Raw genomic sequence first — 19,433 nt, 5'->3', positions numbered from 1 at the left:
AGATTTCTATCGCTAAGATATCAGCAGCCAAAATATCTGAGAAAGATCGAATTTCAAGAAAATAATCAGCAACGGAGGAAGATCCTTTTTGAACATGAAACAACCTATCCTTTAAATCAAGAACTCTGGATTTGGAACTCGAGGCATAGATCTTGTTCAAGACCATCCAAGCTTCAAACGATGTGGTTGCAGAGATTATATGTGGCAAGACACTCGGAGACAGTGATGAAACCAAGAAGCCAAGTATAAGTTGATCTTGATGATCCCATAGCTGCTGAGACTCAAAATTGAATTAGATACTTGATCATACAGAGGATCAGGCATGGGATGACGATTCTAACCATCAACGAAACCGATCAACTTATAACCATGCAGAAAGGGCAAAAATTGTCCTCGCCATAATAGAAAGTTTGTAGAATCAAGTTTAGTAGGGAGATTGGCTCCAAAATTCAGAAAAATCACAAGATTAGAAGATGAAGATGGGAGAGACGACTCAGTCGAAGACGTCATCCTTCATCATCGAAGTTAGGGTAGAGACCCATGAGTAGCTCTTATACCATAAAGTGAATCAGAAAATGTATTGAGTAAAACATGAATGCAAGTACTTATAAAATGAAAATGCATGGAAATACCCAAAGTACCCCTATAAGAAAATATAATGGCTAAGAGTCCTTAATATTGTGAATTCTTGAACCTCTCTATATTACCTAAAACCAACAAGGGTGGACACTTTGACCCTCCAAAATTAGTTCATTTAATATGTAAGCGGTCATATCTAACCTCTGATATCTTAAGGTTTCAAATTGGAATCCGGTTCTAATCCATTATGATGTGGTAAATAGTAGTGATATGGGTTTTTCCTCTTGGAGCAAGTACACTAATCCAACCTTATTTATTGCAGGGATCGAAGGGGTTAACCAAGTTCCTAGCCAATGGATAATTTGTCTTGTAAATAACTCTAAGGTGCTAACTATGAGTGTTGGAGAGACGTCTTCCACAATATGAAACATACTATGTCTTTAACATTCTATCATGGTGTTTGCCAAGCATATGTATCTCGACTCGAGTTGGAATCAATATGCTCGATTTAAGGGAGGGGCTTTTGCCCATTACAGCCTTGGCCATAAAATAGTTTCTCTCCTCTTGTCTATGTCTTCTTGCGTTATGCTGGTCGTGTAGGTCCCGTTTTGATGTGCTTAATGTAGGAATTCTAAAATCCTATTTATGTAAGAATGATGTAACTTACTCTATGAAATTGGTGTTTGTTTGGTTCTACCATGAAAAAAAAAGAAGTATGATGTAATGTTTGATACAAAATGATACGCCTCTTAAAATTACTTGAACAATACAGTACTCAATAACGATATTTTTTTTTGGGGGAAAACATATCGATACTTCAAATGTTGCAACCTTAAAGTATCTTTTGGTTTTGGAGCGTGGACCATAACCTATAGTTGTCTACTAGCGTGTGAAACTTGAGATCATGTTCGGAGTAAAGATGGTTGAATTGAAACAAATTAGTCTAGATTTTTTACTTGATTTGGATTCAAGTTGAGTAGAATTCATCTGGAACTGAATGGAATTGGCCGAAGATTCTACCCTAATAATCCCCCTACTTCACACATGGCGAATGAACGCATGGCTACACTTTTTGGAATTAAAATAAAATAATTATTGATTTAACGGTTTTTAGTGACAAATTAGACTAATGTGTCCAATAAAAATATAATTTTGGGATGTCTGTGTTTTTCAAACATAAAGTGGGGTATTAGTGTTTTAAGGACTCTATTTTGAGGTGTCAATGCAATTTCCTTTTGGAAATAATTACTTATAAATAGCCATCAGACAAGAAAGAAATAAAAAAACCAGGTGATGGTTGAGTCTAGGGGTGTCAATTTGTAGTCCCCAACTATTAAAATCAAATCGAACCTTAATGGGTTGTGTTTGGGTTGAGGGTGACAAAGTCTACACTAACTCGAACCCAAAGCACAACCCTTTATAATTCATTTTACAACCTATTTTATAGTTTTACATTAAATATTGTTTGAATCATCATATTATCACTATGTAGTTGGTATAAACTATTAGAAAAAAATTGAGCATGAATTCAAAGATCAAATAATCATTCTACTACTTATAAGGACAATTAGAAGGACTAAATATGAATGTCCAATTAAATGCACAAAATTTGTTTAAATTAAATAAACATTTTTCTAGTATGAGAATGTTGATTAAGTATGATTATATTTATCTAAATGTATTTCTTTTGCATATATCAACTAAATACCAACCCAAAAAGAAATGGATTTCATAGAATGGAAAAAAATATATATATTCTCACAAAACAATAATCTAATTTTAAGACAATCAATCATAGAACAAATTAAAATTTAAAAGGGTTTTTGGTTTGAAATTTTATTTCAAGACTATTTGATGGAACCTAAGGAATGAGTTTACAGTTTCTATGTTACTACTTACTATTTGAGTTCTTGATTTCTATAAGATAGGTGGAATTTCTAACATTGAATGATTTTTCATTTTTTTAATAAAAATTGATCTATAACAATTTTGTTTTCCATAAAATCTTGGCTTTTATTACATAATACTGATTATTTCTTTTTATTATTTTTTATTGCATAACATAAATTATTAGTCTAAACTATTAGTCAACCCAATATAAACCGTTAGTCTAAACAGTTAGTTAGTCCAAACACAAACCTCACCAAACTAAAATCGGCTCAAAACCGTTGTTTTGATAACAGGCAATGTTTATGTTGAGTATTTTTGAGTCTGAAACCGTTGCACCCAATCGAAATCACCCCAAACCGCACCATTGACATCGATAACTGAGCCTGATTCAATTCGACCAATCTTCCTTTTCTGAAACACTGCCCTGTCTTTTCTCTCTTATTAAATGTTGTCAAGACGGGAAGAATTGTAGGGCCACGGCGGACAGTGTGTGGCGTTATGAGGCGAGTTTTAAATTGCCCTAACAATTTGTCATAAATAATTCCATAAAGCGCCATAAATAAATGGCAATAAAACCTAACTGCAACTGCCACATCCTTACTCTGCAACCGTGAAATGAATGGTAGAAAACAAACACAAAGCTATATGTGTCGTAAACGAACAACGCGGAGACAAATTTTAGGAGACCAGCATCGCTTTATTGTTGCAGGATTTTCATGTCTTCTTCCTCCGAACAATCTATCTTCTTATCTAATAAAAGGTTCATTCTTGCTCTTTCACTTCCTTGATATCTTATCCTTTACAAGGTTTTCTCTCATGGTGGTTGTTTTTGTCGTGTGCAATTGAATTAACTCGGTCCAAATCGTTGTTTCTCAATGCATTTCAATGCAACAGGGATCTGCTTCTCATTCCTAGTTCAGGCAATGATCTTGCATTAAATGCCTTATTTTGGTATCATTATTGCTGACATTTTTTTCGTACTCACAGACATTTCATTGTTTTAACAGTTTCATTATTCATGTTCTTCCAATGCTTTTGCCCTATCCTTCCGATGTGTATGAAATTTTTCACATATCCTGATATCTCGAGGCTTTTATGAATTTGGAGATGGAGATAATTAAAATTATCCTAGATTGCCTAATTCATCTTTTGTATCTTCTTTCTTTCCTGTCATATATGTTCTTGAATTCTGGCTATATATCTTCGGTTTCAATTTTTTCTCTTCACAATGGGTTATTCTTTCTTTTAAAAATATATTTTGATGAATATATTTTATTGCTTCATTTGTAAATAACTCCATAAGTTACCTTAGATTGTTAACCTACGTACTGTTATATAGTTGCAGTTTGTCTTTGATTGGATTAATTCCTCTGAAATTTCTTGTAATCTTTTTTCATAGTCAAAGCCTAGTCTTGATTGACCACACTTTTGTTTCATTATTAGTTTTAGAAATGGATCAGTAATTAACTCTTCTAATGTTTCACGTTTGTTATGCAGTATCTTTTGATTTTTTGATTTTTTGATTTTTTTGATTTTTTGATTTTGATTTTATTTTTTTTAAACTTTTAATATGATATGTGTGAGATCAAGACAGTAATAGGCTTCTCTCTGGAGTGAACTAGGCGTCATTTTTATGAGAACTTTGTTGACAATATCCTGGCACAACATAATTTGGACATTGCTGGAGAACTGTCATTTGAAGTTTTAAGTAGTTTTTTCCCCTTAAAATAATTACTTCATTAATTTTTCCATGTATGTTAGGGGAAGAGGGGAGGGGAGGGGAGTGGTGATATTTTTAGTTTTCATTGTTTTGAACCTTATTTTAGTAAACACACCCCAACTCAACCCAGAAAAAAGGCCCCTATTTTGGTTTTTAGTTTGCAGATACAAATCAATGGTAAACTAGTGAATATGATTTTGTAGTACTTACAGAAGTAAAAGTTCTTAGGGAAGGTGAAAATCCTAGCTCTTAACTAATAGTGAAGCGTGGCTGGGTTGAGCCCAGATTTTTGAGAACCCTACCCCAATGTTGGCTCCCTTTAGCTCGGCTTGGGCAGCAGGCCTACCCTTACCCTGACCAAGGTTGAATCCCAGGCCAGTTTGGTGCCAGTTGACCCTAATGGAACCGGGCTGCACGTGGTTGGCCTTGATTAACCTTGATTAAACTAGGAATAAAATGAACTTCGCTATCTTTGCTTCTTTCCTCCCTCTCACCCCTATGCTAGGATTTACTGTAGGTTTACACAGGTGGTGTCTTTTGTTAAATATTTTAACATTAAATGCAAACATTATTATTCAATGGGAAATGATTCATGCAGAACAGAAAAACCAAATGAAGAAATGAAAATGGTGGAATAACTGTCAAGGGGAAGTATTGAGAATGATGTACAACATATCATACTTTTATCAAATACAGCCCAACCCTAGACTGGCCTTGAGATTGAAAAACCCGGCGATTGAAAAACCCAGCTCAGGCCCTGTTTGAGCTCAAGTCGAGTTGGGGTGAATTTGGATCATCAGGGCTAAACGTACATCTGTATTTTAAACCCAGTTGAGTTTTTTATGTTGTAGAACTTGTTTGTTAATTTGATTCTTCTTTCTCACTTTTGAATGTCATAGGTACTTGCTAGATATAACCCACTCTGTTGCAGTCCTCCCTTTGATGCTGGGTTTCCTTTTACTGATGCTTGTGGTTGGTGATGGGTTGCTCGTTGAACTTGTGTAGCAGATGCATAACAAGGCAAAGACAAGAAAGGTCCACTTTCATCTTATAGTCTTCTTCTCTTTCTCTTTTTGCTAGCTTGGTACTTGTCTTTTCTAGTAGCTTTTAATTGCCACAGCACTCCATTAGGATACTCCACTTTTTTCCCTTTACTGCTTCTTTATGCAAATTTAAGAAAAAGGGTACTGAACCAACAAACGAGTTGCAAATTTGTAAATTGTGGTATAGTTACTGAAACACATAAGTTATAGGTTGTAAACAATTGCCCTCAATTTCTTTCCCCTCCCCCTTTTCCTTTTCTTCACAAGCATTTTGAACTCTGTTTTTTCTCGTGATGGTTTCTAAAGTAAGGATGTTTATTGAACAGATGGAACCACTAGATGAAAGAGCAGTACTTGAGTTTGAGGATGAAAGCCTTTCTAGCCCGGCTTCACCAGCAAAAAGGACCCTTTCTTTGGGTGCAACTCAGCATGTATCATATTCAGGAAGTCAGCAAGTTCATAGTAGGTCTATAACGGAAACAGTGTTCAGAAGCCTAAAGATTGTAGTATTGACACCCAAACTTAATTTACTCATGCCTTTTGGCCCTGCTGCAGTTATTGTTCATAGTTTGACTCATCAACATGTGAGTTGCACCTCACTATTTTGGTGTTCTTAGTAGGTTTCCTACGTATTATTTGCTTAGATATATCTCTTCAAATCTATGTAGGGTTTGGTTTTCTTGCTAAGCTTACTGGGTATTATGCCTTTGGCTGAACGTTTGGGTTATGCTACAGAGTAAGGATTCACATCATTCCCTATTAAAATCTAGTGTAGATTTCTTTGGCATGGAATTTTTCTATAATATAACCTGATTAGGGACAAGTTCCTAAAAGCCTGATTTCTCTGATGCAGGCAGCTAGCATTTTTCACCGGACCTACTGGTAAGCTTTCTATTGGTGTGAATTTCAAGGATGAACTATTCCACTTAACAGCATACTCTCTCTCTCTCTCTCTCTCTCTCTCTCTCTCTCAATATATATATGTAACTTCCTAGTGAAACTGATAATCATTGTGCATGCATTTCTGTGTACATCTTAGAAGAGGCATGATGGCATATGCATTTTTTTCTGTATCTTCTTCTTCATCTCTGTTTTCTTGATTTATTTTGTTGTACTTTTTTTGAACTTTATGCAAAGGTGCATCACCGTGCATGTGTGTTTTCGGAAAGGATGCTACTTTTTCCTAATCAGTCAACTTCATCCCAAAAGATTTATTGAGGATGAAGAATGCCACAGCAAAGGGAGCAAATAAATAGGACGAACTGCATGAGAAATATTAATTCTGTCAAAAAGAGATTTAAGTCCTTTAGGAAGAAAAAAATGAAGTTGTTATCTGTGTATCTAGATTCTTTATAAGGTTTCTCGTAGATAGATTATTCCGGTTGTATTAGGTATGTTTGTTAGTCTACTCACCTGAACTTAGTGCCTTGTGTTCTGCATCATTCTATAATACCTTTAGGTACCTTTCTCCCAAGAAGAAAGCTTTCTCCGCCAAAAAACTCGGATAAAATGGCTTGAGCTCGGGACTCCAATACGGCGTATTTTCATAGGTCCCTCAAAGCTCACCTTAATCTCAATTCCATTCCCATCCTCCTATCTAGCAATGGTTCCTGGATTTCCGATTCCCCTAGCATCAAAGCAGAAGTTGTCTCCTTCTTCTCCAACCTCCTCTTCCCTCCTTTTCTCCCCTCCCCTCCCCCTCTCCCCTCTAATCTCATCAATAAATTTCTCTACCCCTCCTCTATTCCCTCCCTCTGTGCTATCCTTCCTCTGAGGAAATTCTTCTTGCTATCCACTCCCATAAATCTAATTGTGCCCCTAGGCTTGACGGATTCATTATGAGATTCTTTCTTTCTTCTTGGGATCTTATTGAGGATGATCTGGTGAAAGCCATCCGAAGCTTTTTCCTCAAGCCTTCCCAACTCTCCTTCATCAATCAAACTTTCCTTTGTCTTATCCCCAAAAAGCCGGGTGCTTTTTCGCTCTCGGATTTTTGGCCTATCTCTCTCTGTAATCTCATCTACAAATTCATTTCCAAGGTTCTTGCGAGTAGGTTAAAGAAGGTTATGCCCCTCCTACTTAGTTCCAACCAATCTGCCTTTATCTCTGATAGAAGCATAGCTGATAACATCCTCCTTTGTGTTGAAATAGTCCAAGACTTCGATAGATCTTCCCACTCTCTTGCTGCTCTCATGAAGGTTAATCTCCATAAAGCCTTTGATTCTATCCGTTGGGATTTTTTTTTTGGTGAATAAATAAATATATTAAAAACAACAATGCACTTACAACTTAGCAGACATAGAGCAATGGTTAAAAAGCATTGACAATGCAACAAGGGCAGAGCCCAAAGAAAATGGGCCGAACAAGGCTAGAGAGACTAATTTGCATATTTCTTCTTATTCTTCTTTTTCTTAGAGGACTTAAGATCCACCAAGAAGTCATCTCCAAAAGGGTTGTGCTCTTTAGCAGGGCGATTGCTTCTTCAACACTCAACGCGGTGAAGGACATGCAAATGGGGAGAGAGTAGGATCCGATTCGAGATCGGTAGGGATCGAGCCATAGGCCCGAGGGTTGGTAGTGCAAGCAAAATTTGGGGATTGGGCTGAGAAGTTTTGAATAGGAGAGATGGGCAAGTTCTGAGCGGAGCTTGGATTGGGTGGATTAGGCCCATGGGCCACGAGGCCCAATAAGGAACACAGGCAAATTTAAAACAGAGCTGGGATTGAAGGAAGGCTTAGGCCGATGGGTTAAGGGGCCCAAAAAGGAAGGCTTAGGGAAGGGTAGAATGGTTAAGTTAGCCTGATCATGGGAGGAGAGGGGGGGTATTTGGGTTGTTAGTGAACGCGTCTTCTAGATGGTTGTTAACCAAAATGGAAAGAAGCAGAGGCGGAGAAGAGGGGTCAGGGGTTTCAGCTGCTAAGTTTTCATGGATGAGGAAAGTCATAGGTTGAGGATCAGGGGAGTAAAGCGACGACCCAAGGAGGTTGGGAGAAGAGCTTTCGGTGTCAGTGGAAGAAGCTAGTTCCCAGGTTGCGGCAGGGTTAGCAGAGTCATTGGCAGTCGTGAGATGGCAGAGATTCACAGAGGGATTCACTGATGTTACTGTTTGAGCAGGCTTTTCCCTGAATGATTCAGGCAAGGCAAAAGATGGAGCAGTTTGAATGATGCCAACGATGATTTGGAAAGCTAAAGGAAAGGGAGAAGGGGTTAGAGATTCAGAGGGCTCATCGATGGAGGAATTTTTTATTGGAGCATAAGCAAATTCTAGACAACCAGTTGAGGGAAAAGGGTGATTTGCAGTAGCGACGGATGCGACTTCAACTAGGGCAAAGACTGCAACAGAGCTTGCTAGGTCTTGAACACTGATAGTTGTGGTGGCTAAAGCTACAACATCAATGGAGCATTTCTCAAGTCTATCTATGATTAGATGAGAGGAAGCAGAAGAATTTGCAAAAGGCGGCATATTTTCATCATTCGTTGGCGGCACACAAGCAAGTGAAGAACCCAGTCGAACAGAGGGCACAAGGTCTTCAGGCATCGACCTTCGGGCAGGAGTTTGCCGGAAAGTTCGAGGCGGCAGGGCAGAGCACATCGTCGTGACCAAATGAAGCACAGACAGAGCATCTATTAGGGATCCAGTCGTAGTGGAGGCCAAAATCATCTTCAATAGAGATACAAGGGGGTAGGGGTTTGTCAGTAGAAACATCCACACAAATTCAGGCATAAGAAAGCCGTTGCAGATTGAGCGTCTTAGGGTCAGCACGGAGGGGGCGACCAAGGGCTGAGCCAATACGGCTAAGGCAGTCAAGACTCCAGAATTCAAGAGGGAGTCCAGGGAGATTAATCTACAAGGGAAGGGAGCTAAATGAATCCCGGCAAAAAGGCATTGAAGGCTCCTAAGACTTGGTGAAGACAGGGGCCTTACCAACAAACTAGGGAGAGCCTTCAAGAGCTTTGGCTTTGCAGGAGGGAGAGGGAAGCTTAAACAAAAAGATACCAGAATCTATGGCAAAAATTTTAAAAGAGCCTTGAGCGTACCATTGCTTAGAGAGGGAAGCTTTGATAACATTAATGGGGGGACAAGGGCCAAGAAATTGGCCGATAATAGCCAACTTCCAAGGGAGGGAGCCGGGTTTAGCTGCAGAGGAGGGGCAGTGAACAAGGGGGTAGGGGGTTGAGAGCAATGGAGGAATGAAGGATAGGGAGCAATTGGATGAGGTTGAGGGAGGAGAGGATTTGGAGAAAAGCAATTTCCAAGGTTGTGGCAGTGGCGGTGAAGGTGTGGAAGATGAGGGGATAATGGGGTTACCAGAGGCAGTAAGGTTCTCAGAGGTGGTGGAGGGGAGGTGAGAAGGGGAATGGGAGACACTGGGAGTCATCCTTCAGGTATTTAGATCAGCTTCGTTTCTACATTTTTCCATTGGGGATGTTGATGTTGTTGCAATTCCTTGTGGTTCCTTGCTAATATCTTGGAATATTATATGCATGAAACATGGCTTCCACGATCCTTAAGAAAAGAAAAGGCACAAGTAACAAGAAATATTGACACCCTTACCTATCCGCTGGGATTTTATTAGTGATGTTCTCTCCCTCATGAGATTTCCGCCCTCCTTCATTTACTAGATTGAGATCTGTATCTTTACCCCCTCTTCTCCATTATCACTAATGGCACCCCGGTTAGTTACTTTCCTTCTAAAGTTGGTATCCGTCAAGGTTGTCCTCTCTCCCTTTACCTTTTCTCTCTAGCTTTAGAGGTCTTCTCTCGTATCCTCCAATCGAGCACTGATCAACATCTTATCTCCCCCATTCCCAAATGCAAATCTCTCAATCTCTCCCACCTTGCCGATGATCTTATGATCTTCTCCAAAGCCGATCATCAATCCATTTCCTCCATCATCTCAACTCTCTTTAATTTTGAGACCCTCTCCAGTCTCAAAGTTAACCTTGATAAATCAACCATCTTCCTCTGTGGCATCCCTGACCCCTTGCACTCCTCTCTCCTCCAACTCACAGGGTTTAAGCCTGGTTCTTTCCTATTGTCATACCTGGGTCTTCCCCTTATCCCTAGTAGGCTCACTTGTCACCATTGTTCTCCCATGCTTGACCACATTTGAAAGAAGCTTCAACTTTGGAAAGGCAAGCTTCTCTCTTTTGCTAGCCAAGTTGTGCTCATCAAGTTTGTCCTCCATTCGTCTTATCTTTATTGGTGTAGTATCTTCTCCCTTCCCAAATCTACCATTAATGCTATGGAATCTCTTTTCTATGCTTTCCTTTGGAAGGGTCAAGAAGCCTCCTGCTTCCTTCACCCCATCAGTTGGCCGGCTATATGCCGCCAAAAATCCAAAGGACATCTGGAAACTCGCCTCATCTTGGATTTCAATCTGGCTTGTCTGCTCAAGCTCATCTGGAAAATTGTTTCCAAACATGATTTCATCTGGGTCAACTGAGTTCACTCTCACCTCCTCCTTTCTGACTCTTTCTGAACCCTCCCCGTTCCCTCCAACCCTTCCTGTGTTTGGAGAAAACTTCTCCTTCTTAGGCCACGTGCACTCACGGCAATCTCTACCCGCATTTCCACTAGCTTTGCAACTCCTTTTGGCTTGACCCATGGCATCCGATGGGCATTTTGGTTACTCTCCTTGGCCCCCGCACTGTTTATAGCTCCCGCATCCCGAAATCCACCCCCCTTTCCCACTTCATTTCCGATGGCTCTTGGACCCCTCTCCCTCTCCCCTATTTTACACAAGTCTAGAATTCACTCCCATCTCTATCAAAGTCACCTCATGATATCACAGTTTGTCTCCCTTCGTCTTCTAAAAAATTCACCACTTCCTTAGCCTGGAACCTCCTCTGCACCCTTCCCCTTCCCCCCTTGGCCCCCATTGGTCTGGTTCAAAGGTCATATTCCCCGCCATTCACTTACACTATGAAGAGCCCTCATGCTTGCCCTCCCCACCCAAGCCTTCCTCATTAGCAATCACATCCCTACTAACCCAAATTGTACCCTTTGTTGGTGAGACCATGAAGACATCGACCACCTTTTTTTCCTTTGCCCTTTCAGCTACTCAGGGTCTTCCATCTATATGACTGGATCGGTAAGCTAGTCTTCAATGCTTCTATTCATCACCTTTGGTGAGAGCGCAATCTTAGAAGATGGACCTCCAAATCCTGTTCTATTGACATGATTTGGAAAGCCATCTATTTTCATGTTTCTGTTAGAGTTTCTTCTATCCCCCATCCCCCGATTGATGACACCCCAAGGAACAGGCTTATTGTTGTATCCTGGGGTCTCACTTCCTCTTTCCAGTCTCCCCTATAGAGGCTATTTGTTGTTTCTTCCTTACTTATTTAATTATTCATTTATCCAAAAAAAAAAATAATCAACATCTTACAGAAACATACTGGAATTCTTTTGCTCTTTTCCTGGCGAAGTACCTCTTCAATTTTTTTTTGTTCCTACGGTTCTCCTCCCAGATGCTCTTTGGGTGCCCTGCTAATTATAGCTGGTGTTGCTACTCAGTTTTGTGTCTTTTCAAGGATCATTTCTTTGTGTGGGAACTAAACATATCTTCCTGGAATAATTCTTATCTGCAGACCTTAAAAACAAAAGAAGCATCAGAGTTGAAAGCATGTAATAGATACAAACAGCAGTCTGCCATTTTTATATAACATGGGATGCAGTCAGGGCACTGCTTGAAATATTTAGACTAACCTTCATCTTTTGAGGAGAATCTCATCATGGTATTCATCTGCCTATAGACAAACCACCACACACATAGTTGGAAGAGCTTAGGGTTATGTTGTTTATCTTGGTTAACCAAACTATTTGACAAGATTATGCACAAAAGCAAAATGCTAGATAAATGGCAAAGGAGGCCTGCGGTTCTGAATTTTTTTTAAAATTATTATAATAATAATAAAATTAATATGACATTCATAGCTGCATAAATTATGAAGGGATAAAGCTAATGAATTATACTCTGAAATTTTTTGAGAGGGTTACTGAAGTCTACTTGAAAGGGAAAGTATCATCTTGGATAACCAATTTTGGTTTTATGCCAACTAGATCCATAGAGAAAGCTATTTATTTACTGAGTGAGGCTTATGAAAAGATTTTGAGTTTGCAAAATGATCTTCATATGGTCTCTATTGCCCAAGAAGAAGCCTATAAGAGGCAATCTGGCATGTATTAGAGAAGAGAAAGGTGTCAAGTAAGTACGTGAAAAGAATAAAAGCTATGTATGATAGCATAGCATATCTATGAAAGCGTGTTGACTAGTGTGAGAACTATGGGAAGTCAAGGTAGGAAATTCTTTAACTACAATGTGGTCACATCAAGGTGTAACTTTAAGACCTTACATGTTTGTGTTTTTCATGTAGTTTAGGTGGATAAGACAAATAAATTGGTTAACGTTAAGTTGGAGTCATGGAGAGATTAACCTAAACTAAATTGGGATGCATGAAATGGAGAGGTGTGTCTAGAGTATCTTGTCATGTGGTAATTCTATAAAACAGTCATAAGATTGGGTATAATGTGTATGTGGCTGAATGCTGGGTAATTAAGAAGCATCACCTAGATAAAGTCTAGGAAAGGTAACCATGAAGGATTAAATTAGGAATGATCATACACAGCTGATTTGGAGTTGCATTGAACGGCCTTGAGACATGCCAGTGTGGACTATGGAAGAGTGATTTGATTCACAGATTGAATGCTGGAGCTAGGGGCAGGCGTAAAATGATCCTGGGAGAAGTGGCGAGGAAAGACATGCATAGTTTAGACCTTATCTCAAGTATGATCCCAGATAGAGTTTGTTGGAGGGTAAGGATCCATATAGGAGATCCTGTTTTGGTGGGATGATATTGTGTTGTGTTCTGTCATTTCTATTTATATTAATTTTTCCTTTATGTGGATCCATCTACCTGACCTAATGCTGCCTCAATTGAATGAGGACCCATTCTTCCAAGATCTTTAAGAGAACCAACTCAAGGATATTTAGCCCATCCAGTAGGAGATATGGGATAATTCCTTGGGATGGAAAACTGGGATCTTTAGGTGATAGAATGGAATGGGTAGAAATTTGGAGGGAATGTAGGTGATAATATAGATATATGATTCCCTAATTTTGGTTGGGTTTTGGATGGTAAAACTATAAGATATAAGGGTTCTTGTTTTGGGGATTTTAGGGAGTACGAAAATTGAAGAAAATATTTATATATTGTAATTGGATGATCATTTCACTGAGTTCCAAAATGTTAGGGTTGGGGGGATGACGTACCTGAAGTGTGGGATAGATCTATCGGTTAGATTGGTGTAGATCTGATCTTGAAATTCAGGTCTATTGCAAAGTCAAGAAATTCAAGGAAAGTAAAAAGAAAAAGGTGATATGAGAAGGGAATTGATAATTTATGTGTTTTTGTCTAAAGTTATAAAGCTGCTTTGTTTTCTTAACCATAGGAAGTACCCTTGGTTTGCAATGGTTGAATGAGTAGTTGCTAAGCTTTATTTGTCAAATAGAGGTGTTTAATCACAAGTATGTACAAAGAAGCAAAGTCTGCGTTAGATAACACATGCACACATGACTATGAATGGTGTCGAATAATGCAATGTAGGCATTGCAGAGGTTGTAGAGATCCATGGGTCTACCTTGTTCAACCACAAACGTACCTCTAGAACTTACAAAAATAGATTTGCCAATAATGTATTTTCAGACTGGTAGAAACCAACTAGAAGCCAAAGTCTAGATAAAGGTGAATTCAGCAAGGTCAGAGTTAGTTTTTGGTCAAAACTAGGTTTTGAGTTTCGTAGGACCTAGGGTTTAATGATGGGCTTGCGCCAAGGAGTTTAGTGAAATTCAACAGTGAAGGCTTGGTGATGTTTTGATGGTCGAAGATTGCTGGAATTGAAGTAACATGAAATTAGGTTTTGTTTCTGGATTTTCTGAATAAACAATAGTGGGTTATACAGGGGCCAGATATAGTATTCCTCTGAGGGTGATTCTTTCCAGTTATGGTGTGTTTCTGATGGCTCAATAGGCATGTGCACGTTTTAGGGTTTGTGAATGAAGTTCAAAGATAGGGAGAAACCTAGGATTTATGATTCAGATCATTACGAGAAAATTGATGTTGGGGATCTATTAAACTTACTATGTTGAAGATCTTCTTGAACAGCAGCCAGCTTGAATGATAGAATATGACCTTTGACTTGCAGAGAATTTCCAGCAACTAGATCTTGTTCAACAGAATTTAATAGGGGAGAGCTAGAATATGAAGAATTGAATAGGAGGGGAAGGAAAACCAAATAGCCATCACAGAATTCAGCAATGCTGAAAAAACTCTCACTCGTTCAGTTGTGGGCTCAACTGAGAAATTACGATTTTTTTTATTTATAGCCACAATGGCTAACATAGAAGTCAGGCTCAAACTAGGACACAAAAATAGAATTATGGTTCCCAACTAGGATTAATGGTCAAACACAACTGATATTAGAACTTCATATAGGTCTAGTGCACTCCTATTCTAGTTCTAGTGTAGGGAAGAATTTCTACACTCATGGTTGGTTTTAGACAGCTGAAATACACGAGCCATGCTCAATATGGTTAATCATCTCAGGGAAGTATTTAACAAAAAAAATTTAATAGGGATTATGCATTATCAGAAAACTTAACAGACACGCAGTATCAGAAAACTTTTAAGGATATGCATGATCTTTCCTTGTCTACTTACATAGTGTTACACCATTGTTTCGAAATGGTGCATGTTCACATGCTTTTCCTTCTACTTGCACCTATCTAATGTCTTCAATTTGTGGTATCCCTAAGGTGGTTTAATTTATTACGTTGGAATGTGCAGTTGGGGGACTTTTAAATGCCACTTTTGGAAATGCAACTGAATTGATAATATCAATTTATGCACTGAAAAATGGAATGATGCGTGTGGTGCAACAGTCGTTACTAGGTTCAATTTTGTCAAACATGTTGCTGGTACTTGGTTGTGCATTCTTCAGTGGTGGAATCGTTTTCTGTAAGAAGGAACAAGTGTTTAACAAGGTGACGTGTCAAAATTTTCCTAGTATTATTTGGGTGTTCCTGTTTTGACTTGTGAGAAAATGTTATGATTATAGCTTTAATTTTTAATATTTAATAATAATGAGCAGGCAGCTGCGGTTGTGAACTCGGGGTTGCTGTTGATGGCAGTTATGGGCCTATTGTTTCCAGCTGTCCTCCACTACACGCACACCGAGATACAGTTTGGAAAGTCAGAGTTAGCCCTTTCAAGGTTTAGTAGCTGTGTTATGCTTGTGGCGTATGCTGCCTATCTTGTTTTTCAGCTGAAGAGTCATAAAAATCTATATGTGCCAGTTGATGAGGTTAGTCACTTCAATGTTCCGCATTAATATGTCATGTTCTCTATTGTTACTTGCTTATGTCATCTATGGGTGGATCCTTGGGTTTCATAAATGTGATGTGAACATAGGGAGGAAGTCCAGCTGAGGGGAGCTCTGACGATGAAGGCCCTGAGATCTCAAAGTGGGAGTCCATAGCATGGCTTTCAATTATGACTGTTTTGATTGCAATCCTTTCTGAGTATCTTGTTGATAGTATAGAGGTAACATTCCTTGTTCCCCTTAGATTCTAACCTCATACTCTTTGATAGTATAGAGGCTTTCAATTATGACTGTTTGGATTGCAATCTGCTTTCATTTTCCATTATGTCCCTATCTTCCTCGAGTTGCTTTGCAGGCTGCATCTATTGCATGGAAAATTCCAGTTGCATTTCTTTGTGTCATCGTACTTCCTATAGTAGGGAATGCTGCAGAGCATGCAAGTGCGATTATGTTTGCTATGAAAGACAAGCTTGTAAGTTCTTGAGTGGATGAGACCTTTGAACTCTTCTTGTTACTATCAAGGTTCTCATAATTTCTTTATTTTTTTTCTGTAGGACATTTCCTTGGGAGTGGCAATAGGTTCATCAACACAAATATCCATGTTTGGGGTAGGTACTATATTTGTTGAAAGTTGAATTTTACAGGTCTGCTTGGCTTGAGATAATAATCTAAAGATGAAATCCTGTTATAAGTAGGAAACCATGACCCCGTTTAAACACTTAATCTGTAGAATGGCTTTAAGGGTTCAAAAAGAGGAACGAAATAATGATTTTCTTGTTTTCCATAGGCAAATCAACACCCAGGTTTATCCAAGAACTGAACTGGATGACGAGTTATAGTTTTGTAGGAGACAGTTAGAAGCCAACACTCCCAGATCTGGTAAGTTTGGCTAGGTCAAGAAACAATTTCAGGTCAAAATAGGATTAGGGTTTGGTAGAACCTAGGGGTGTGAGGGTGTCATGGTAGGGTATTGTCAAGTGGGTTAGGTGATGTGGTCTTATTGTTGGCCAGCTAGGAGCCAGTTAACCAGGACTCTTAATGAACATATAGGTCCAAATGTTTGTCAAGACTGGGTTGATGGTAAAATTAGGGTTCTCCCAAGATACTTGGGAAATAATGGTCAAGATAGTTGGATGGATCTGTGAAGGTTTTGAGAATTCCCACTTCTTGATTTGGGTTCTCCTGGGTGGAGATGGTTTGGGGTTTGGGGTTTGGGGTGTCTAAGAAACTTCTTGATTTTCGCTCTCCCAGGCAGAGATGGTTGGGTGTTGATCTGAAGATAGTAACAAGATATGCATGGGATGTTATTAGTTAGATAGTGGTTGGTGTCAATAAATTTGGGGACAGGATAATTTCAAGATTGGGTGAGATATTAGGGTTTTTTGTTTGAGATGATTAGGAGACAAACAAGTATTGCTAGGACTGATCAAACTTACTGTAGTATCGGGTTTATTGGACATCATCTTGATTCTTGAGTAGTTGAGGATGTTCTTTGGAGGATGAGAAGACAGGATAGTGATAGTGGAATATTGTTGGAACTTGGAACTTGGAAGTGAAGTAACAGAAAATCAGGGCTTGGTTTTTGGGTTTTGGGAAAGGAGGAAGAATTCAAGGTTTCTAATGTTCATAATGGGATGCCACCTAGATCGAGTTCTTCTAGGGCCGTGTGGGTTATTCTATCCTAAGATGTTGTTCTGTCTGGTTTCAGGGTTTGTGGATGGTTTCCAAAGATAAGAGGAAAAACTAAGGTGATGTTGCTTTTCTATGTCATACAGTCAGAATGATCAATGCATTGCGTTTGTGGTTGTTGAAGTGCCTTCCCTTATTTAGTAAGCTTTAAACTAAAATCTGGGGCAGGCATTATGCTTGGGGTTCATTCTTCGAGACCCATAATCAATCAAAAACTCCGAAGCTGATCTTCTATGTCCTGGAAAATCTTATCCAGAGTAAGTTGGCTTTGCAGAAACCAACACTACTACAATAAAGATGTATTTTTGGAACCCAACTTAGATAGTACAGAATACATCCTTCGGTGGGAATGCATGCATGACACTACGCAGCAGCAGTCCAAACTGGGATATATTATACATCTATGAAATTTAAGAAACTATTTATTTTTCTCTCTTTTGTAAATTTTGTGTATTTGTTGTTATCTGCATTTTAAAACTCATTATTTTGATCCTTTTGTCAAATTATGTTAAAAAAGAAAAGAAATTTACATTGATGTTATTATCTATGCAGATTCCCTTTTGTGTGGTTGTAGGATGGATCATGGGGCGTCCAATGGATTTGAACTTTCAACTGTTTGAGACGGCCACTCTTTTCATAACGGTCTTAGTTGTAGCCTTCCTGCTGCAGGTTTGTCTTTGTTGATAAAAAATAATTTAAAATGTTACTTGAGTGTAGTCAAAGTGTTACAGCGTTTCTAGCTGTCAATGACCACACGTTAAAAGTTTACTGTCCTGCTTGAGTATGGTCTTCCCTTCTCCTTTCAGAGCATTTCATGAATGTTGTTGATAATGACTAAGTAGCATTCGTATTCATGTTCTTTTGCGATCCCACATTTTCCTTTCTCGATCTTTATATACTTGCCAACTGCATTTGAGAGCTTCTATTTATGCTCCGAATTAATATGCAAGTACAAAACTGAAACACCCTTCTCTTCTAATAAAGTACCAATGTTCTGCTTGTTCCTACACAAGAAGACAAAGGGATGCTATGGCAGATACTACACAAAGCGGTCAATGAACTTAAATGTCTATAATGTTATTTTGATTACATTCTAGCTGAGGGAGAAATAGGAACAGCTCCCCCTTTAATATGATTAGAATGCCAGTAGTGGCCTTCTGATGCATGCTTATCATTCTCAAGTGGTGATGCTACGGTGAGACTTTTAGGATATTTTGCAAGGTCAAATTTGTAGAAAGTTGGATATTGGTATAGTTTTTATACAGATCTCTGAAATGTCGTAGAAAGTTGGATATTGGTATAGTTGCAGATTGGGTATACAGATCTCTGAAATGTCGTGTTCTCTCTTCTTCTTCTTTTTTAAATCCCCAACCCTCCTATTCTTCTTCCCTGACCTGTAAGGGTGTTCACTGGGCCTCATGTACCATTTGCTTCACTTTCTTGCAGGAGGGAACTTCCAACTACTTTAAAGGATTAATGCTTATTCTTTGCTATGTAATAGTTGCAGCTAGTTTCTTTGTACATGTAGATCCTAGATCAGTAGGTGAGTTCATTTTCAAGATTACTATGAATTCAAGATATTTTACTTTATGATTGCTGAGCATTTCTTGTTGCCATCTGAGTACTGAACTGTTGTGCAGTAGTGGGATAGAATTCATTGTTGATTTGATTTCTTGTGTTTCTCTGAAAAAATCAAATGATTTCAGATGGAAGAAGATTTTAATTTTCTTTTCCCTTTTAAGTGAAGCCTCTGTTTTTCTACCATCAGCTAGGTTGGCTTAGTTGGTAATGAGCAGGTCAAGAGTTCTGACAACCCCCATTCCCCATTCCTCCTCTCTGCTTCAAATGTTGGCTTTTCCATGTTTCTGTTTCCAATATGATGATTGTAAATTTGAATGATTCCCTTTGTATCTGCTTGAAAGATTGGGCGGTGTGTTTCAGTTCATAATTTCATTAGCAACAACTAATTTTTCTTTGTTTTTTTCTTTCTGGCAGCCGATAAGATTCCCAAAGTTACTGAAAGGTAGAGCCATGGACAGGACACCAGAGGTGCTTCTCAAGTTTTTGGTTCATTTATCTTGTATATTGTATATTTACTACGTCTATTAAAATGTAATCTTTGGTTCAC

General features: G+C 38.7%; 1 protein-coding gene across 1 annotated transcript; it reads left to right on the top strand.

The window, feature by feature from the left end:
- The first annotated feature begins 3,016 nt into the window (after positions 1-3,016).
- On the top strand, positions 3,017-19,400 carry CAX2 (cation exchanger 2). Its single transcript, XM_089139422.1, has 13 exons — positions 3,017-3,229; positions 5,089-5,224; positions 5,559-5,816; positions 5,901-5,968; positions 6,086-6,114; positions 15,082-15,278; positions 15,386-15,598; positions 15,706-15,837; positions 15,972-16,088; positions 16,171-16,224; positions 17,858-17,974; positions 18,752-18,848; positions 19,301-19,400. The coding sequence occupies exons 2-13, from the start codon at positions 5,198-5,200 to the stop codon at positions 19,330-19,332; spliced, it is 1,341 nt and encodes a 446-aa protein (XP_088995548.1). The 5' UTR covers positions 3,017-3,229; positions 5,089-5,197; the 3' UTR covers positions 19,333-19,400.
- Positions 19,401-19,433: the final 33 nt, after the last annotated feature.

Source organism: Hakea prostrata, chromosome 11 (genome assembly GCF_041222555.1).
Source record: "Hakea prostrata isolate BN-2017 chromosome 11, UWA_Hpros_2, whole genome shotgun sequence".
NCBI lineage: Eukaryota > Viridiplantae > Streptophyta > Magnoliopsida > Proteales > Proteaceae > Hakea > Hakea prostrata.
The sequence above is the reverse complement of the archived record's forward strand: the minus strand, read 5'-3'. Positions and strand labels throughout refer to the sequence as shown.

What these genes read in the sequence shown, in the direction of transcription:
- CAX2 (XM_089139422.1), top strand. Translation starts at nt 5,198, where the DNA reads ATGCATAACAAGGCAAAGACAAGAAAG. An exon ending in ATTTTTCACCGGACCTACTG is followed by an intron (nt 6,115 to 15,081) that starts GTAAGCTTTCTA and finishes TGGAATGTGCAG; the next exon opens with TTGGGGGACTTTTAAATGCC. An exon ending in TGTAGATCCTAGATCAGTAG is followed by an intron (nt 18,849 to 19,300) that starts GTGAGTTCATTT and finishes TCTTTCTGGCAG; the next exon opens with CCGATAAGATTCCCAAAGTT.